The sequence below is a fragment of the Periophthalmus magnuspinnatus genome, chromosome 22, assembly GCF_009829125.3.
Source record: "Periophthalmus magnuspinnatus isolate fPerMag1 chromosome 22, fPerMag1.2.pri, whole genome shotgun sequence".
NCBI classification, from domain to species: Eukaryota; Metazoa; Chordata; class Actinopteri; order Gobiiformes; family Gobiidae; genus Periophthalmus; species Periophthalmus magnuspinnatus.
In genome coordinates this window covers 8,881,094-8,903,805 of record NC_047147.1, presented here as the reverse complement: position 1 = coordinate 8,903,805, position 22,712 = coordinate 8,881,094, and the positions used below count along the sequence as shown (strand labels likewise).

General features: G+C 39.4%; 1 protein-coding gene across 1 annotated transcript in view; it reads left to right on the top strand.

Moving 5' to 3' along the window:
* The window catches only part of atrn (attractin), a 162,274-nt gene that overhangs the window by 109,191 nt on the left and 30,371 nt on the right, over positions 1 to 22,712 (top strand). The window contains exon 27 of the mRNA XM_033987846.2: positions 22,517 to 22,624. Within this exon, the coding sequence (XP_033843737.1) occupies positions 22,517 to 22,624 (108 nt within the window). The remainder of the gene's footprint in view (positions 1 to 22,516; positions 22,625 to 22,712) is intronic.

The window sequence follows — 22,712 nt, the reverse complement described above, 5'->3', positions numbered from 1 at the left end:
GTTTGTTGACTTCGGGCCACTCTTACTCACAACAATGAAGTGAAGATGTGGCTTTTTGATGGATCTTTTATCTTGATGCCAACTCCCACCTGTATTTGTGAGCTCTTTGTAGCAGTATGAATCTACACTGGTGCCTTTTTGTTGATTGGATTTTTTTCTCCATATTGTAACAGCCTGTAATTGTTTCTAATTTGTAACGCACAACCAATAAGTGTTTTAAAATGTAACTTAAAGAGGAGGGATTTTTTTCAGCTTTCTACCATTTTATAACGTTGTTCCCTCATAAAAACATGCCTGAAGATGTTTTAGTAATTTGCTGATCTCTATGGGGCCTTCTTTGAACCGTCCTTATGGTCAGCTGTAACATTCTGTCTGATGTTCAGCCCATAAGTCTACGTCACCCATGTTCCCACACGACAGTTCTCCATAAATATACAACAGCAGGATGCAAAACTGTACACAGCAACTTGACAAACCTGATGCGATGTGCAGTATTTTTATTAGCAGGATACGTGGTGATTGTGTTGTGATGGAGGGAGGGGAGACTCAGAATGTGAAGTGAAGTGAAATAATAAATAATAAAAAAAAATTTTAATACATTGTTTTGGCAATTATACCATTTTGAAAACAATAAAAGGTAACATAGTGATCTAAATATGTAAGCAGTTAATACACCATAGAATTAAAACACGCCCTCTTTAAGAAGTTTAGTTTGGTTTTGGTTTGGGACTATTTAAAAAGTGGTTTTCTTGACAATGATTCTTGCGACAGAAATTATTACATGTTTTTTTCTCTACCAATAACATATACAGTTACTAGACTATAGGTAAAATGGCTGAAGTGTTTTATCCTGACATGACAGTATGGGTTCAGCTGAGGTCTAAACCAACTACCCCCTGGTTGTTGAGCAAAACCTGTGCCACTATCACCCCATCCAAATAAAGAGATGTGTCTAGTGAGTATTTTTAAACAGATCACGTGTGTATTCTTGCGCCACGGCCTTCACAAAGTGCTGACCCTTGCGCTTGGTCAGAAGTCTGTGTCCTCCCGTGCTCTGCCCCGTCCTGCTCTGCTCTGTACCCTCTACTCTTCTGACAGGTGAAAAACTGTGTCACCTTTGACCCCTGTCACCTTTAACGTTCTCTTCTCCACAGTGACCCTGACTGCTGCCACCGCTCCTTGTTCAACCTTCTCTAAATGTCTCACAATTTCGTATCCGCCCTGAATCTGTCCAAATGATACAGAGACTACTTGAGTTCAGGGTTAGAAAGTTCCTGTTTTTACATAATAACTTGCATCGTAATGAAATGTGGCTGTATACTTTTAAAATGATGAAACGTTAGGACTGTTGCCATGGCATTTAACAAGTCAAAATAAAATGTATGTTTTAAATGGTCAGCTATATCCACAATGGCACTATAACAGGAAGACTAATAACTATATTTGATTTTTAAATTCTACTCATTACATCTAGTTTTAATAGCACCACAGAGGCAGTACCATTGACTACAGTAACCCTCATTTTCCCCACTTGCTTTTACACCACTTTGTACAGCTGTCTTTGCAGTCGCTTGTTAGTATTATGTGATCCGCTAACATCAGTTCAAGGTAGAAACTATGCCTGTTGAATTTAATCAAGGTGATTCACATGGGGAGCGACAACTGCCCAATTTGCCCTCATCCACGTTCACATTTGCTCCAATTGAGTTTCCAGAAAGGTGTCAAAATCGTAGTTCAACACCGTTCGCAACAAACGGAGGCTAAATATTTGAACGTGAGCTGCAAATATATTTAAGTTGGATATTTATTAGGATTTTTCAAACAAAACAAAGACAGTACAGAAACAAACATAATGACAAAAACTGGAAATATTTCACATTTATATCATTTGAAGACATAAAAATGCAAAAAAAATAAATAGTCTTGCCCTTCTAAGCTAAGAATGGAGCAGATCACAGTAAATTTACAATAATAATGTCCCGTGAAGTTGCAGTTGTATAGTCCCATGGAGCAACTAAAAACATAATAACTTACATTTCATAGTGCATTGGTGTAACACTCCGGCGCTGCACTGCTGATCCAGAACCAAAACTATGGCCTCTCCAGTCTGTTTGAAGGGCACAATTATTCTTAGTGAGAGCGGCGCATGCTTCAGTCCACCTACAAGGGCACGCGGCGGGGCACTTGTCCACCTCTGCCTTCAAAACACAATCAGAGGAGCATACAGCACAGCTCCGCGGTCAGTCTCAAAGTGCACTCATTTGCATGGCCGGCACGTCGCTAATGGTGCTTTATCAAGGCATGTCTAATGAGCCTTACTGTACTCTCCTCACTCCACTAAACGAGCACATAATCTCACTGCCACCAGGGTTCAAGAGCAAAGCGTTTCTACACAACTCTGTTTACAAAGCACTGCCCAGGGACTCTTCAAATCGTAGATGCAATGAAACAAGATTTGAGGTGGAAGTGTCGAAAAATTGATAATATTGCTTATGATTTGCGAAATGAGCAAAGTTTAGAATTAAAATGAAAAAAAAATTGGTTCAATTTTTGTGCAATACCAGAACCTCAAGTCCATCACTCTGCTCAGTGAGGAGATGCACTAAAGCACTTTCAGAACTACTGTTCCACCTTAATTGCTTTTTTAATCTGTTTTTATACTAAGGATTATCATAAATTAGGACTATTTTTTAGCTAAACTTGTGTGTTTCTTAGTTTGTATGTCGTGTCTGTGTTGTGCGTTATCGTGTGTTCACAGATGGCAACACTTTGCTCAAGACAAATTTTCGTCTGGGACAGTAAAGTAGATTTGATTTGATGTGATTTACAGACATGTTTTAGTATCTAATTCTTGATGCAATGTTAAAAAAATCTCCAAATACTGTCATGGATATAATGACAAGCAGTGACATAATTACGTTAAGTTGCTACTGGAGGGTTTTTACTGTCAAATAATCTAAGAAGCTTAATAAACGGGTTAAATTATGCATGATGGGAAGATGGAAAAACTTGCTTAAAGGCCTTAGAAATCCACTTAAAGACATTTTATGTAATGGGCAGCAACAAACGGTCATCTTGAGAAATGACTAGAGGTGTGCTGCCATTTCAGCAAACATTGTAAAACAAATTATTTTATGCCATTAATTAAATCACCATTTTGTATTTTTTGGATCTAAAATTCTGAGTGTCCTGTGGAATTTGGTTTTATTTTGGGGGTTACACATTCAGAAAAGCCCTCTTTCCTTGGGCCTTCTGTTAAAACTGACCAATCAGATTGTCCCTTTGCAGTTGATTGACAGGCAGACACCAGCACTGCTGGTTTAGTCCCGCCCAGGCCAGCTGTGTGCCCAGCGCTGGACCTGGCCCGGTTCTGTCATCACTGTACGGGCCACCAGCTGGCGCCAGATTGTTTGTTTGGCTAGCACTAGCTTAGTCTGTGTTTCACTTTGGCGGAGTTTGAAAGAAAAATATGCTTTCATTTGGACTCTGTTTTTGGACAAATAATGGGATTTTTTAAGGAGGAGCAGTTTGTTTGTTACCTAAGTTAGTTATAATGGAATATTCAGAACATCAGAGCATCTAAAACAACCGAGCTACTAATGTGAGACTCGGAGCACAGAATGAATGAACTGTTGGATTCATGGATTTAAACTTCAATGGCTGGATTACACATCAGCTGGTGACATGTAGACAACATGTGTGAACGTCCTCATCTGTTGAAGACGACAGCGGTGAGTGAGGTGCTGGTGTTATCATACGGTCTATGTGCAGTAACTTGGTTATATTCTAATGAGAAAACACATTTGAACATGTCCATTACAGTTGTAATGAGTTGTAGACGGCGATGTGCACGTTCTGACGGGGTGTGCACTCGTGTGGTTGTATCAATCAGCTGGTGCATTGTGATGGGTATTTTATGTGTTTAAGCAGTAAGATAGTAAAAGTACATGATACTAAATGTTGTGGAGTATCAGCAGTGCGTGTGTTCTACATACATTAAACCAGGTCGACTCAGCCCTGCCTCAGTGCCTTGTCCAGCGCACCTCTGCAGACTGAGAGGATATTTATGGTCGCTTTGGCATCTGTAGACCTACAGCTAGTTATATCTGTAAATATGGGCAGCTGGCCCAAGTCCCGAGGACACAGTCCACCACTGGAAACGACCAATCCATTCTGTTGTCAATACACAGAACATCATAGTCGTTACCAAGCGTAATTTCACCATGGAAAACCTGCAGTTGGCCAAAGTAAAAAGGCAATAATGGTAAAAGGATGTGTTTGGATAGATTTCAGTGAGGCAAATGTGGCATAAGCTGTGTTACTGAATCATGCTGTTCGATTTAAATATGACTGCGTGTGTGATCTTTGTATCAATAGGCTTGGAGAGAGGCATAAGTAGCGAGCAAAATTCCTTCAGGTTCCATTTAAGAAGTTATAATGAAAACCTTACCATCATTCTAAAAGCAAAATGTGGTGTTTCTCTTTAAAAAAAAGTTTTGATTTGGTTAAGAAAAAAATATTTAATGTAGTTGCTATGGGTGATATTGACCAAAAATCTCAGCTTTTGCACAATCTTCTTTAGGTTATTTTTAACAAGATATTGAATACATTGTCTATTAACACTAAGTTTACATATCTCTAAAACAACAATTGTGATACTCTCCATTATCCGATAAAACGTTCACCTTTAATAGTTAGCAAAAGAAACCCATGCATTTATCTTGTACAAAACATTCAACTGCTAAACTTTCCTTTGTATGGAAATTAAGTTTTTAAGTTCTTTTACTTGAGTAATAATTTGCATTCACATTAAAAAAAACACAATCACTGAACATTCCCACCCAATTTGGCATCTCCTGGTGGGGCTGGAAAATGGAAAATTGAGATGGGACTCGACAGAATAGAGCGGCGCCCCAGCCCTGTCAAAGCAGAAAGATTCACGAGGGCTTACGGATCCTTGATTAAATCTGCCTAAACATGTCAGTATTATCCTTTTGTCATTATTCCATTCACACTTTGTCCATTTACAGTCTGTGAGAGATGATGTATTGTTTGTTTGCCCAGTGTTTTTGCCATTTTTAGCTTTGCCACATGCTAAATTAGGCACTCGCAGGCCCTGTTAATGAAGCTTCACTATGGGGCACATCCAAAGTCTGTGTTGTCCAACTGTCTCGGCAAGCGAAAACGGAACAGCACTGGTCGTATCCAACTAAATTCTAATGTATTACTCCAACACGATCACAGCGAAATGCCTGAACAGATGCAAGGTGCAATATTGTTTTCCACCTTTGTTTTCTACTCATGTGTGAACCTCATTCACTCTCAGCCATCTGCTTGTGGGACCTAAGCACTCGGGCAGGGATAGGTACCCTCCTTATCTCTATACGGGATAGTTTTGGGACTAATCTGGTGCGGCCGATGTGATTTCTTGAGATCTTCATTGTGCCTTTGCCGGTTCAGAGAATAGCGCTGCCAATCTCTCCCACTCGACTGGATCCGCACAGAATCTCATCTGCTGGGTCTGGAGCGTGGTGCGAGACTGTAAGTAATGAACACTCGGAGATGGTCAGGTGGCGACTGATAAAGAGCGTTCTACAGTGACGCCATATTTACCTTCGGATCAGTCTGGGAGACAATAACGAGAGCTCAGAGTTTAAATATAAAGTGAGCATGGAACTGTCAACAGCAACGAAAAACTTCAACTTATAGAACTTCAAAAAGGAAAAAAAGAGATGGCTGCAAGTGCAGTTGGAAATGTGTGTGTTGTGACTTTTTCAATAGATTTTATAGATGAGATATCTGCAAACAATTACAATAAAAGGTGCAATTTAATGTATTTAGTGGAGCATCCATGTTTGTTCCCATGGAGATGTTGGAATGTTCGACAGTATGCCATTAAACATCTATCTTCATGGAAACAAACGGGTGCTATCACTAGGCTAAGTTACAGTTAATATCTATGGAGATGGGACCCCCTTTTACAGCAGGCACACTTTATGGAGAATTAATGGAGACAAACAGGATGCGGATCCATCACCAGAAAAGTTACATAGTGCACATTTAAGTTGATAAATCTAAAAAAAAAAAATATTAAATCATCATTTTGTATTTTATTGGATCTGGAATTCTCTCAAAGAACATAAATATGAGTATCCTGTGGGATTTGGTTTAATTTTGGGGGTTACACATTCAGAAAAGCGTCTTTCCTTGGGCCTTCTGTTGAAACTGATCTATGGAGATGTCGGAATGTTCCACAGTATGGCATTAAACGTCTATCTTCATGGAGACAAACAGGTGCCATCACTAGGCTAAGTTACAGTTAAGATCTATGGAGATGGGACCCCCGTTTACAGCAGGAAGGCTTCATGGTGAATTCACGGAGACAAACAGGATGCGGATCCACCACCAGGAAAGTTACATAGTGCACTTTTACGTTAATAAATCTAAAAAAAAAAGCATGTATTAGGTTATTATTCCTTTAAAAGCAGATAAGCCTTTTGGTTGCCCCTTAACACAACCTGATCAGTCACTGTTACAGCTTAAGTTTTTTTTTTTCCTGATATCACACCACCCTCCTCTGTCTTCACTATTTTGTCGGTTCTTTCTAAATTGTCACTTGAATGTTGGAAAAGTCTTTTTTTGCTTGTGCTGCAGCAAAGTGCAAAGTTGTACTCCCCACTGGCCTCTTCTCTTCCCATCCTCAGACTTTGCTCTTGAACATAACGCTTCACGACTTTCTGGGGAGTTCGAGGGCCCCAGAAGTACAGAACAGTATTCACATGATGAATCTGGTTTCAGAGTGTAAGGGGCTGCCTGGACTCAGGGAAAATGGTCTCGCTGTGAGTCATTGTTTTGGGAATGTTAGCAGAAAAAGTGGACATGATCGGGTGTTGCAAGCTGTTGAACTTTTTATTTCTGAAACAACATCTGTCCAATTTATTTCTGGACAAGGGTTTCAAAAAATGCATAGATGTTCTTGTCCTAGAGGGAGGGATCTAAATTCCCAATAGTCCTTACACTTCCCTGTTTAATTGGACGTGACCAGCATGAGAATTAAACCTACAACCTCCGTGCTGAGAGGCAGTTGTACAAACCACTGTGCCACCTGCATCACCGTGGCATTTGATCTCATTTTTACCCACTGCTATTGCAAAGAGGTAACAACTGAATCCATCAACCAAAGCAACATATTACGTACAAGTGTTTCAAAACTAGGAAAAAGTAGGACTGTTGCTGTAGCGAATAACAATTTAAAACAATGTGCAGGATATATTTTAAATGGAAAGCAGCTCTCAAAATGTTGCATGTAAGAGGAAGCTGAAACCCATGAGTAAAGTACAGGTTATCAACAAAGTTCCCTACGAGATTCCGTGACAAGATCAATGTTATGCTAATATTGAGAAGTGTCTACAGCTCGAGTCACCGTGGGTCATATATATTTTACACCCCATTCACACATTAAAGAGCTGTTAATACATGCACATATCATCCCAGCACTCCATGCTATACTCTAATGGCTGGCAAATGAGAAATAAATGAGACAGATTTAATAGCTCTTAATGGGAACGGAAATGGAATAATATTTGATCTGGATAATTTATGACCCGATAAAGCAATCGTAATGAACCAGGTACAAGTCTGTGTTTTAGCATATGGGATGTTATGCCAAGCTAACTATCTATATTAGTATTGCCTTTTTTTGTAGCCTGCCAAGACAGACTGTGATCAAAGCCTCCAGTGTGGTCTCTTTGATGATGTAATAAATGCATTCACTAAGGGTGTTTTAGATTCAATAAGTGGTAAAAAGGTGAATCGGTAATGCAAAGTCGCAGAACGGTTGAGGTTTAAGTTTTAGACTGAAAGAATGGCAAACATTAGACATAAGAAATGCAGAAATGCCACTTTACACCGTTGTTTAAAATATTCCAAAATGCATTCATCCTATTTTGTTTTTCAAGTATTTCGTTTCTTCATTTCCACATAGATCTTAACTGTAACTTAGCCTAGTGATAGCACACGTTTGTCTCCATGAATATAGAAGTTTAATGCCATACTATGGAACATTCTAACATCTCCATAGGGACAAGCATGGCAGACAACGTGATTGGTCAGTTTCAACAGAAGGCCCAAAGAAAGATGCTTTTCTGAATGTGTAACCCCCAAAATAAAACTAAATCCCACAGGATACTCATTTATGTTGTTTGAGAGAATTTCAGATCCAATAAAATACAAAATGGTGATTTAATTAATTTTTGTTTTTTTTAGATTTATCAACTTAAAAGTGCACTATGTAACTTTTCTGGTGATGGATCCACATCCTGTTTGTCTCCATGAATTCTCCATGAAGCCTTCCTGCTGTAAATGGGGGTCCCATCTCCATAGATCTTAACTGCATTCATCCTATTTTGTTTTTCAAGTATTTCGTGTCTTTTCCACATTATAAGTTTAATTTATTCTCAATATCCAAATTGTGCAGATCTTCAGAACAACCTTCACAATATTATAAGTTAACTTTGATCTATTGCACACCTCTAACTGTAACAATCTAACTGTTTATTAAATGCATACATTATATTACCGTTGACACATTTAGAGCCGTTTGTATGCCCAAGTCAGACACAAAGCATCATGGGAGTCTATACAGAATGGTCCACGACAGCTGTTCCATCAAATGTGCCACTGGGGTAGGTGTAAGTGCAAGAAATGATTTTGGGTTTGAGAAGATTGTGCAAGCCACAGTCACCTTCAGACATCCATCTCAGGCCCTCCAGCTGTGACACACCCTAGTAATGGCAGTAAGCGGTGGGTAAGATAAGGTGAACCCCCCTCCCCTCCCTCCGCCCGTCCGTGTTCTCCGGTGGTGGTGGGATGTAACTACAGCTAGACAAGTGGGAGGAACGACTGACTGATCCGAGACAAACAACACATTTATCTGGAGAGAATACGTCAAATGCCACAGCTCAAATGCAGCCAGAGACGTTCAAAACCAGGGCAGGTCCGGGCTGTTTAAAACTGAAATAGATTTTATATGGAACGTACTTTATAAACTGCGACGTGGAAGCCCAGTTCTGTTTAGTTGATGTTGTACTGATGGGGAAAGTTGGATCCTCTTAAGACCGTGCAACTGGTGCTGTCACCGTGCAACCTAGATAGATGTAGACAGTTCAAATTTGATAGTTTAAACTTCAAAGTGGTTGTATCAAGCACTATTTGCAAGCCTTTAATGTTCACCGTGGGGCTGTAATCTACTAAATAAATTCGTGGTTCAACTAAAGGCTCGCCCTGTGCATTCATTAGTTGACTAAAATTGAATTATGGAATTAGCGAAAGGTCTGTCTCCATACTACAACCATATTTGGCATAAAAAGCGCACTTAAAAGACAAGAACTAGTGTAAAAATGCAGAAAACCTTCACAATTCACTCCCAAATCTTCAGTAAACTAATGTCATGCCTTCTCCTTTCTGCAGTGGTCTGTACTAATCCTTTATTATCCCAGTAACGTTATTTGTCAACTCATAAAACTGTTCTTTAACTAAAATCTCACTGACTGATTAATGAACTAGCTGAAATCATTAGATGAGCTGGTGATGTTTTCATTGCATCAAGAGAAAAAACAACTTTGTGATAAGAGTCAGATAAGTGCAGCTCTGGGCAAGTACGACTCCTAATGCATTCACAGCAGAATATTAAGATTCTTGACAGAGCTGAAGGGGACCTTGGTGCAGCAAGAGGAACATTTTAAAACACTCTTAAGGCATTGTCAAAATCTGACAGTTGGAATTATTGTATTTAGTTGTCAAACCTGTTGAAATGGATCATGTTAAAAAATCAAGCTTCAAACAATTTTGTGGCTTTTTGGAGTCATTAGTAGTTTTTTGGCGTTGGTGGTGACAGTAGAAGGAGTAGTTGTAGTTTGACTATTTGATTTGACTTTGTTAGTATGTTTATATCACACTTTTATACAATTGTACATAAACAGATTGTGAGGGTTATAAGTTAAGTTGTAATTTAAATTCAGTATTTGATTCTCTCATTTTGATACAGTGCCATTTTCGATCGTTTAACTCTTGTTTACATTAGCATTAGCCGCAGTGAAGTTTCTCCTTAAAGCACTGCTGTGTAGATTAGCAGGAGCAGAGCTTTAAGATTCTGAGGGAGCGGTCTTCTACCTCATCTCTCCTGGGGTCAGTGCTGGCTGCTCCACACCGAGCTGAACAAAAGGCTGTTTCTGAGGTGATCAATCCTGCTCCACACGTCACACCAGGGGGCGCCGACCTGCAGCCTCCTGCCAAGGTCACAGCCTCCACCAGAAACTCCAACTCTGTCTCTGAACAAGAACAACTTACCCATGTCGCCAAACACCAGTCAGGCAGCACATTATCACCACAGGTTAGGTTAATAAAACAGTAGATTTAAAGTAAAGGTGTACTATGTAACTTTTCTTGTGGGGTTGCTGGGTCCACCTCTTAATTGTCTGTGTAGAGGTGTCCTTGCTTTGACTTGAATGTTCCATATTATAACATTTAGCAGATCCCTCTAGCATTTATTTCATTACGGCTAAAAATGTCATGGAAAATATACATTCTTACTGTAAACGGGGTTGTGTCTCCACAGATCTGACCTGGTGCCGTCTCCATAGAGATCAATAAGTTGCCATACTCTGGAACATCAGGCAAAGCAATAACACCTCTATGGAAAAGTTACATAATTCACTTTTAAGTTGCCATCTGTTAGAGTGTAAACTGAGTCCAAAATGTTCACTTGCCCAATACAAAGTTAAAATTTGTTAGTCAAGAAAGTCTTATGAGGTGCTAAAACCATATTAAATAACAAGTCAAAATGAAAATCAATTTTAGAGTCTGTAAAGTTTGGGTTTAAACATTGGAGCAAGTTTGACAAGTTAGACAAAGTGTTGATGGCTGTATCACATCTCCAAAACTACAACTCTCTACCAAAGAGACTTCATTAAAGGAACAGATACATGTTAAACAAGTGGTTATAATATAATGCCCGATCTCTGCATAGCTAACTGCTAACTCTGGGCTCTTCAAGAACTAAATTCATCAAAACAGAATGAAAAATAAACTGCCTGGCTGACGGATTCAGTCGGATTCCTCTGTAAGACACGTTCCTGCCCGCGGCGCCTCTGTCTCAGCAAATATTAGCTTTAGTTTTGAAAGGAAATAAACAACATGCAAATAATAAATGGCTAGCACAAGCAGGTACGCAAATGGAGAATACTAATAATACAGCAGTGTTTGTGAAGACTGAATGAGAGTCCTCCCGGGAGCTGGAGACATCACATTTATAGTGGATTTCCACATTTTTGCTGCAGCCCTGTTCACACTCTTTCTCGGGGCGTACAGTGCAAAAATACATGCTGTTTTTTGTCTCACGATTCCCGAGACATTTTTAAACCTCGCTAATCTTAACCCCGCTGGGATGGTGCATATAATTAGACCTTGGATCAGTGCCCGTGTTGTGCTGTTGAATATGTACTAGCTGCTTTATCAGTCCCAAATCGACCCGTTCTATGGCTGACCTCAGTGAAATTTTGACTTAAATAATGGGTTTGTACAGTTGGAAAAGAATGGTTCGAAAGTGTTAAGTCATTATTTTCATTTTCGTACTTCGTTTAACTTGGTTTAACTTCTAAAATATTCCTGGTTTGATTTGTGATTTCACCACAGAAACTCACATAAAATTCACAGTGCATATTTAACATTCTCCATGAAGATCTTATTCCATAGTATAAAATTAAATTCATTTATCATGTCAGCTGGAACGTCTTCCCTCACATCTGACCTGTAACTTGGCCTAGTGACGAAATTGGCTTGTTCCCATGGAGATAGATGAGTTTAATGCTGTATTGTGGGACATTCGTACATGGATGCAGACCCTCTATAGTGCAACATTAAGGGATATTGATAAATTCTCATGCTAAATCAGATTTGAATAGGTGTTGGGAGGCGACGTGTCCTGTTTAGTTATTTTTGCAGTATTTTCTTTTAACTAGATTTCGAAGATGCCATATTTTAAAGTTAAAACGGTTCAACTTAGAGATTGTGGATGTTTCCTAACTGATATTTTTACTTTGTGTGATGCGTTGCTTAGAAGATGAATTAATCATGAAGTAAAAAAAGTTTAAATAGTGACATATGTGTTTTACTTCTCAGCTCAAAACAACATTTTATTTGGAGGCGACGTGTTATCTCTGTCACACATAAATTACATTTCCTGAAGATCAAATGTTTATAGGAAAATCTGGCAACATTTCACTGCTCATTTTGCCAAAAAGAGAAAGTGTTCAAAACAAACATTAATATGCCTCCGCTTGAGCTAAAAACACATCACGTCCATGAATTAGTGTGGCGTTGTATTTAAACCAAGCCCTGCAGCCATGAGGAGTAAAAGATGGTGCATAGCCAAGTGTTGACTGAAATTAAACAGGAGTAATATTCATGCAGACAGTGTCAGCGCCATTCTGCTGCAGGCCTGTTTACATATTGAATTTGACCAGAGCAGAGACGGATTGGAGTGTGGCCAGGTGTAACCCAGCTTTAGGATACTGTGTTTAGAAGCAGGTTTAAAATTAAGAATTATTTGGCAGAGGTAAGGTAAATTATGGGTGGAGGTGACTTAGAGGTGTAGGCTAACAATTACACATACTTATACAGGGGTTGACCGATGGGACGTTTACCATTATTATATTTTTGTCATATTTTTTAGCGCTTTTCCACCTTTTAGACACTCAAAGCCCTTTTACATCAAGGAACCACTCACCCATTCGGAACGGGATTCGAACTAACAATCCTTGGATCAGTGGACACTCTACCAACTAATGATGATGACAGTGATCATGGTATTTTTTCTTTTATTTACTCATCTCTATTGTTGTTTCAGTTTTATTTTGAAAAATAATGAGACTCTTCTTCGGTACCGTTTAATTAAAAGATGCAAAATCCACATTATTCCCCAGAGCTTCAACAATACATTTAATCTGTTATACTGCGACGGGATTGGCTCCAGACCTGTCAATTAAAAAGCCCCAGTTGAACATTGACAATATGAAACAATTAGATCGTGATTGGATTAAAATGAGATTAATTGCTCAGCCCTACCTGAAAGTTACAAGAGCACTAAACATTATAATCATTGATTGCGATTACATTATAAACTTTCTCACATTTGTTTCTCTCAACAATCGATACCAAAGTTTGTAGTTAGGCAAATCTTCATAACAACTTACTTTAAAACATATTTAACAAAAACTTAATAGTCACTTGAGAATCTGATTACTGCCTGAAATGCTTCGTCATCATCATTATCGTTGTTGTTTTTATATCCAAAAACGCAACTTCATCAATGTGTGAATTCTGTCCAACAAAGTTCATCATTTTTACAAGTGACAGGACCACTCAAGACAAACTTCTGCCCCCGCGCCTATGCTCCAGAAACCCTTTTTTAGCAAACCTACGTGCCCCATTTGAAGTTTTAACTCAGTTGCCTTGCTATCCGGGCCGTTAGGGACTCTGTTTTGAGGTGACTTCCTGTGTACCTCCTCTGTTTTCATCCAGACACAACAAAGCTCACAGGCGTTTGGGACCCTTGATGCTGCAGTTCAAATGATGCTTTCAACACCAACACAGCGCTGCACAGCCAAACTACCCACAGTTCTTTGCGGCGAGATGGAGCCAGGCCTGTCATTTGGATAAAACCTTCTCGCACAATCACAGTGTAATTGCTTTATTTCAGGCTCCCTGTGTGTTTCTGTTCGCCTCACTTGAGCTCATTTTCACAAGTGTTCCTTAAGCGTTCCCCATACTAAAGCAAAATGCGGTTAAATCAGAGCCTTTGCAAACATTATATTTATAAGTGTTCCATGTGGGCTGCTAGTTTACAAGTGACATAATCTGCTCAAAAATATAATTTAAAAGTCAGGGTATTTTTTAAATGTTTGGCTCCAAGTGGTCATTGGAGTATAATCTGCAAGTATTAGACTAAAAGGTCCGTCAGTTAAATGGGAAGTGATGAAATACCTTAAAAAACAGTAAGTACATTACTGAACCTGGATTGAACCTGAAGTAAACTTGAACTAAAAATCTCGACTAAACCTGAACTAAAAACCTAGGCTGATCGTGTGGCGAATGTGGGGCAAACGTGGTGGGAACGTGGGGCGAGCATGGCCTGAACCAGGACCAGACCTGGACCGAACCATGATAAACCTGGACTATACCTTCACCGAACATGGTGCGAACGTGGGGTGAACATGGAGCAAACGTGGGGTGAACATCTCCTGGACCAGACCTGGACCAGACCTGGACCAGACCTGGACCAGACCTGGACCAGACCTGGACCAGACCTGGATCGAAACATGATAAACCTGAACTATACCTTCACTTAACACTCTCCATATGATCTTGAACCGATCTACACTATAGGACGACTAAGGCTAAATTTAACTATAATCTGTCATAATTTCATTTGTTTCTGTTTCTACGCACTGTCCCCAACAAACAAATTAACTAAAATAACAAAACAGTATTCTAAGCACAGGTAAGTGAAGAGTGTTGCTCACGTTGTTTATATCCATTCTAAACAAAACCCCTCTAAGCCTTTTTCCATCTGGTTTAAAAATATTGTAATGCTGGCTTTAGTTTCCCGGCGTCTCTTCCTCTGCCTTTGAGCGGCTGTGATGAGCTATTGATTGTGGTTGGACTGGGGCGTACAGTGGAGCCACAGCAGAGTGAACACAAATAGACACAAGATGAATGGGGCAGAAACGGGGACCAAACTTATATACTCTTACAGCCAGGAATCAAAGCATTTTAGCTGCTCAGTATTCACAGCCCGTGCCTCCACCGCCCACTGTACTGCTGCCTAAAGAAGATTTTTGCTCCTTCCTCCTCTTCCTCTCCTACATCTACACATTTGTTGGTATACGGTTTCCTTTTACTTAAGCTAAATGATGATCGGGGGCTCTGGTAAACGCGATTTTTAGACTGAAGCATCCATATATTTAGTCCGCCCGTGTCGTTTATCGGTCTGCTCACATGTTCCTGTGTATAAATAGATGATCTGTTCTGCTGTTTCTAATGTATATTCACTTGCTGACGAGGTTAATTGATTTGACAAAGCCCTGGCGGTGTTTAAAATACGCAAATATTTTCATAATTTTCAAATGTATTAGTTCAGTCTCTTTGCAGTTAAACAGCGCCAACGATGTTAGCAGACCACTCACAAATTTTAGGTTTTTGTTAGTTTTTTTGTTAAGTTTCTTGTTCTACAATCCTTCACACAAGACCAAAATTGGACAAAATCGTTCTGCTAACTATAAGGGTTCAAACAGGCCCGGGAGAGATCGCTAAATTACTCAAACATGCATGGATGATCTTTAAAACCTCTTCAGACATGGTTTAATGAGGGAGCAGCTTTATAACATGGTTGAAAGCTCCAAAACGACTCCATCCATCCATTTTCTTCCGGTCGCGGGGGCAGCAGTTTAAGCAGGGACTCCCAGACCTCCCTCTCCCCAGACACGTCCTCTGGCTCCTCCGGTGGGACCCCAAGGCATTCCCAGGCCAGCCAAGAGACTCCAAAACGACTCTCCTCATTAATAATCCCCGAATTTCACCTCGACTACACTTGAAATAGTGGACATTGCACCCATTTTGTATATTTCACTACTTCTGCTTTCCCTTGGAGCAAAGTCTATTGTATGTCGCGTGTGTAACTTTCCGCTGCAACCCAGGTCGTCATATTCTGAAATATTGATGCAATATTTATGAAAACTCCCCTTTGACCCATTAGCCTCGTGATGGCGACAGTAAGTGACATCTCGGCTTAGGAGGCCACTCTAATTGCTTGCGCCTCCTTGTGTATTCATTTAAATACTAACACACCAACTTCAACCTTGAGGCACATTATTCATGCCAACGCCGCTGTAGGAAATTCAAATTAATTTTAGCCTGCGTATATTTTGTCGAATGTGATGAGAGCCTTCGCCCCCCAGACATGGCTGCTCCAATGCAGGTATCTTGGCTCACACGGTCCACTAGCGCCGTAATTGGACACACTCTTGGTTCAGATGCACTCCCAATATTATCCACGTACAGACTTGAAAACAAGCGCGTGCAAATGAGAAGGTGATGCAATGTTTGTCATTTACAATCCTTTTTATTAAACCTGGGATCATTCTTTGTGGCAAAATACAATGATAAACAAGACATGGCTTCAGTAGCTCAGTTGGGGCGAACGTGGGGCTCATTTTCAAATCTCAAAGTTGGTGTTGGTCCGAATCCTCTTCTCGACATGAACATCATTGGTTGAGCTGTCAGATCCAGTGGGCCACAGGTTGTTGGCGCGATTTCAACTCCCGCAAACGGATGCTGTCGATGTGTCATTGGCCAAGACCTCTCGCGTCCGTGAATGCTTGAGTAGTTCCTTGACCTGAAAAGCGCTGTATAAATATGACCGTTTACCATTTTCCCATTCACATTAGCAGATGTTTTATAATAATAGATGGAAGCACGGCCGCTCAAACACACCCACAAAACAATAAGAAGCCACGATCCTCTTAGAAGACTATAGCGGAGTTTACAAAGCGAAGAGGTCAGTCAAGAGGCACTAGAATCCATATTGGTCAACAATAAAGTCATTATATTTTCTGAAGTATGCAGACAGTGTATACATTTCTCATAAAACAGCTGGCAGCCTGTTAAGTCAAGAGACAAACAGTTTACTGGCACAGATCCAGGTAATTTTTAGCAATAGTCTTTCTTAAGGTCTCATCGAATTAAAAATGAGTTGTATAAACATATCTCTGAAGGCAGAAAAAATAAAGCAATTATAAAACACGTGTCAACCATGTATGTAATTAGCACCTCTCAATAAGACGTCTGAAAGGTGCACTTTAGAACAGAGCACAGTCTATAATGGATACTCCATTCAGCTCATTAACTCAAACTACTTTGTCTTTACTTTTTGACCTGGAAATAACATGGATCAGTAAAACAGCTATTTGTATGCTATATTTTGGGTTGTGATTATTATTTTTTTGTTTAATCCTTTGTTTACTGCGTACCTACACACACACTTGCCACATAATGAGATTTAGTTTGTCCCATTTCAAGTTTGTGCCCCCTGTTGAATTCTTGAAGTAGCCAGAAGAATCCTATTATGAGTTCTATCTGTGTTTTTGTTAATAATTTTGCGTTGGCATAACATAACAAGTCGATGGATAATATTTAAAATGTTGTATTTACAGCTTGTTTGGTTCTCCGCTCGCTGCCAAAAATTCAATTAATGCTGCTGTAGGCAAAGGGGGGGGGTGGAAAGGAATGTAATCCTCCCAATTGAAATATTTCATCAAATTAATTGCTTAAACAGCAGCAGCCAGATGTAAGAGTGTTTCCAATGTGTGGGCTGGTAGAATATGCTTTAAGAAGAGAAAAAGCAGCAGAGGCCTCAAATGTGTACTACTGACGGCGCCATGGAAACACAGAACTTTGGTTATTTCAATATAAAGCACAAAAAGAAGTAGAAGAAACTTGAAGGTTCACGATGTAACTTTTCTAGTGTTTGTCTTTGTGGAGATGTTATTGCTTTGCCTAACTCTAGAGTCTTCCACATTTTGGCATTAATATTTAAATATCGTCATGGAGACCAGCAGGTGACTCCAACATGCAGGCCAAGTTACAGTTCAAATCTATGGAGAGGCAAGACTTTTCACAGTAAGAATGAACATTGGGTATTTTTGAGCAACTTCTATAATGAAATAAATGCAAGATGGACACGTTTAATGCCATACTGTGTAACATTCCAGGCAAAGCAATAATATCTCCACAGAGACCAGCAGAAAAGCTATGAAGTTCACTTTTAATGATACAGGATGATTTTGAAGGACCTGTACCTGACTTGTTAAAAATCCACCCAATGAGGGAATCATATCAGCATTTCTCTGTTTATAAAGGACACTTGGTTTGATGAGAACCATATAGAAGAAACTTATGTGACTTGTTTCTCTATCATCACAACAGGCAGAGTTAGTCGCTCAAACTGTTCCATGTTCCTCTGTCATGGTTCAGGTACTGGACCTTAAGGCTCTTTACTATGTTAAGGAATCCTGTTAAATTTCCTCACAGATGGTGTAATTGGAATTCTCCATTAAAATTCAGGCCCGGAGCACTTCACATCTGTTTACATTCATAGTCACTATGAGGAACACGCTGTCAATACTCTGAACTGTAAATATGGAGATGAGTGTGCGATTAGACAAAGGTTTTACCTGTGATCCACTGGAGACTCCTCTATTTTCACAGGACGCCCGGGGAATCCATAAAGTTTGTTTACGGCTACATTCAGATGCTTCCCCATCTGCTTCTTATCCACTAAATCAATTCTGTGGCTTTGTGCTGTTCAAGGAGCAGAGCTTATGAAAAGGCTAGTCATCTGCATACTGATTTGTACACACACCTTGTCACAACTCGGATACTGTCGCCGTGTTGATGCTCTAACTTTAATCTAAGTTATTCTATCATACAACTAACAGAAAAAAAGTTGTTTAAAGGTCTGGTCGTACCTGTATATTACACAGAATTGAGTCTTGCTGTGTTAAAATTTTTATATTTCCTCAAAATCATACCTGGAGTTGTATTTTGTTTCATTCACACATGTTTGAGTAACACTTTATTATTCATCTGTACATCTCCAAAGCTCAGAATACCCTTTTCCACTTTGTGATGTCATGAAGTGGTAGTTTTCAAGTAAACCACTACATTTTTACCTTTAATTCTGTAGATCTTTCCAATTCCTTTGCTGAAACCAACCAAATGATTCTAGTGAAGGTGTATGAAGTTTAAAAACACAATGGAGCACTTCCTGTTTGGCCACATGACATCACAAGGTGGAATAGGGTATTTTCTGTTTGAGAGAAGAACTCAACCTAAATATGCAGGATTTGTGTGTTAAACATGTGTGAATGAAACAAAACACAACTCCAGGCATGTTTTTGAAATCAACTTTGTGATAGTAACAGCTTAGTTTTTGACTAGACCAATTTAAACCACAATTCTTTAAAAAAAACACCGTCGCTAAATACTTTAAAACACAGACTTTTATCAATACGTGTGAGTCATGGTTTTAATGAGTCATATTACTCATTAGACTTTTTATTCAGCAGATCTATTCACTGTTTTGTTTTTGTTTTTTTTTACCGTAGCCGCTTGTACAACCAAATCAACCAGCGTCCTTGTACTCTCAAAAAGCCCTGATATAATACTGTCTGAGTATTTACAGAGGAGACAATATACGCTAGTTCACCTGCGTTAGTTCAAGAGGTTCATTACACGATATTTTTTCAAGCTGCAGCTGTACCTCGACAAAGTATAGTTCTGATGACGACACAACGTTCTGCAAAAACTACTCTACCGTCGTGTTTCATCGCGTCGAATAAGGGAGAGGTCGCAGCTGCTTTAGCCTCAGATGTGTACTGTTAAAGTGGCAGCCTTCCCTGTACCTCGCTCGGTTGTGGTTGTGTTGCGCGGTATACAAACCCCCTCTCTCTCATCTCGTTCAAAGCGTTCCGTCGGCGTCTCGTCCCTGTGAAGCCTCTGACAGCGGGGAGCCTAATCACCGCTAAACAGCACCGCTACAATCACCGCCTCGTCTTCTCATTTGTTCCAGCTTATTTACTGCAGTCGCTACGCCGAGCTAACTACACAAAGTCATAGGACACTTATTATAATGAAGCTCGTCTTTTGCCCTTTCGGAGTTAATGGCACTTGTCACTACGTTTTTATAAGGCTTCTGTTTGTTGTGGTAGAAGCTGAATTACAGGGTGTCCATAAAACTCTTTACAATTCAAATCATTTATTGCAAAGGGAACTGATAAGATATCTTAATCAGACTTGTTCTATTGTACCAAAGTGTTTTACCTCATTTATTACACCTCTATACAGGGACTGTTAGTCACATGAAGCGCATCAAGACGGTACTGATGATATTTCGTGCCATGTTCGCTGTAGCAGAGCCTCATCAATGGTTGTAATCGCATCTGTATCTTTTGCTTTAGTTCAGTAATGTCCCGTATCTCTGTTCGATAAACAACTTCTTTAACATAACCCCATAGAAATAAATCCTTCTCTTGAGCAGTAGCCATTTCTTAGGGGTTTATTCAAAAGGACGCCTCTTAAATCAACAGGATGTCTGACATACAAAAATGTAACGTGATTAAAAACTTTAATAATCACTGAGTACAATAGAACAAGTCTAATTAATATATCTTATCAATTGTCTTTGTAATTTCATTTTAAAATTGTGAAGACACTTTATGGACACCTCATGTGTTGCTTTGCTAAATATAAAATGTTGTGCATGTTGTTCTCTGAAATCTAATCTAGAGCAGGGGTGTCCAAACTTTTCTCATTAATTAGATATGGGCTTGTTAAAGTAGATTTTCAGAAATGTACTGTAAAAAGTACTGTTTAAGGCACACGTGTCAAACTCAAGGCCCGAGGGCTAAATGCCTAAATCATTTTATGTGGCCCTCGACAGGGTAAATTAAAAGGTATGATGGTCTTAAAATGTCATTTTATCAGGAGACAAGCAGTTACACCCATATTTTTTACATCTTTGCAAATGTATGTGTAATATTTGTAACTTGAGTAAGTAATGAATACAGAAATAGTTAATTAACCATTTGAAAAAGTACTTACAGTTATTTTACATCTGGCCCTATGACGGTAGCCAATTTGCTGATGTGGCCCTCGGTGAAAATGTTTTTGACGGCCCTGGTTTAAGGTAATATGGGCTAATTCACCTGGAAGCTTGAGGGCTGAGAAAAATTGGTCTGAGGGCCGCATTTAGCCCACGGACCATACTTTGGGCATGCCTGATCTAGAGATATCTGTCCCTGTTAATGTCACACCGTTGTAAGGCCAGATGTATATTTTGTTAAGCGACCTTCCATTAATCGCTAATAAAAGTGTATTCTATTCTAGCTAGTGTAATATGTGCTCTCTAAACTAAGGCTATTTCTATATTTATTCCCATTTCCTTAAGTCTCTCATTTTATCTGCCTCCTCCTCCGTTCATACAAACAGCTCACTCTTCCTGTCGTTTGGCCAAAGCTCTAAATCAGTCTGTGCCCCGCAGTGCTGCATACACTCGCCCTATAATACAATTACACCACTTTATCTAGTCACCGCAGTTTAACTGTAGAAATCTGCTCTGAAAGTGTTTCGAACGACAGAAAAGTGCTGTGTGTGGAGGACAGGAGGTGGCTATAGGACTGTGACTTTGCTGATGAGTTTCGTTTCTACAGGGAAAACGAACACGTGACGGTAGAGCTGTAAAGATGTAAATTAATTCAAGACTAGAGAAAAAATGAAACAGTTTCCCTCGGTGCAAAAGTGTTATCAGCGACTTCGCAGTTGTTTGCAGACTATATGAATATTCCTTATAGGTGTTGCCGTGGTGTTTTCTTTTGAATATTTGGTAAGTTATTATGTGTTTTTTGAAAAAGCATCCTCATAGGAACATAAAAGCAGAGATGCAGCATAATAAGGGAATGTTGGTGGTTATGGTGTGTACAATAGTCAGGCTTTGCTTTGCTTAGAAATGACTTTTCCTTGAATGAAAACTGCTTTCAAAATAACACAACATCTTTGACAATCCAACAGTTTTGGCTCATTTTGTGTTTTTATGCATATTGAGGTAAACATGCGAACAGCCAAATTGCCTGTGCTAGATAGAAGCTACTCAATTATGAACAAAGCCGACAAAAAAGAAAGGGGGAAATTGTTACCTTTTTTTTAACTTTAAAACAGTAAAAAAAAGTGCTAATTTAGTACCTTTTTTTTTTTTCTACCCATCGTTTATTGTTTCCTCCAGGGGTCTAAGCGCCAAACTTTTATTCTAGATATTTAAATGTTTTGCCCCAGTACAGATGTAGTGTTTGCATAAAATTATAGTGTGTTTTATTGTGAAATGATGCTCTGTTACCATGCTAGTTTTAGGGTTAGGGATTAGGTGAACGATGAGGATGCTCGAAGTGCATTAAGTAAGCAACAAATTTGGACCGCCGCAGTTTAAAAGGAACTAGTTTGGGTTGGTTTTTCATGTTTTTAAGACTTTGTTGACACCTTTTTTGGGATAATTTTCTGTGTTAAATGGTACTTGAATGGGAAGCTTTCATTTGTTCTTCAAGCTGAGGTTTATTTCAACGTCTGCCTCGTCCTTGTTCGTGAACCTTTTTATCAAAAGTGATTCTGATTTGTTTTTCAGAAGAAGCCATTAAATCAAATAAAAAACATAAAAAACTAAATTGATCCCCGTGAAAAAAATGAATTTTTCTCTCCTCAAATAATAAAAGTAACTCTGTTGTCCACACTGTCACTTTACAGACCCTGTTAAAACACCATATATTTACATATTCACATTGTGTACATTCTTTTGAACAGAACACGATGAGTTTATTCATCTCTAACCTTTGCGTTTTCTTGCCTCTCTTCTTAGCAACTGCTGAGGGAGATGCAGCAGATGGCCAGTCGCCCCTTCGCCACCATCAACGTCGCCTTGGAGACAGACGAAGAGCCACCTGACCTCATCGGAGGAAACGTCAAGGTGAGCCGCGCCGTTTATAACAACAAACAAACTGCTGTAGTTGTGCGGAGGTAGAGGCCAGATTATTAGGAACACCCTTTTTCCCTGT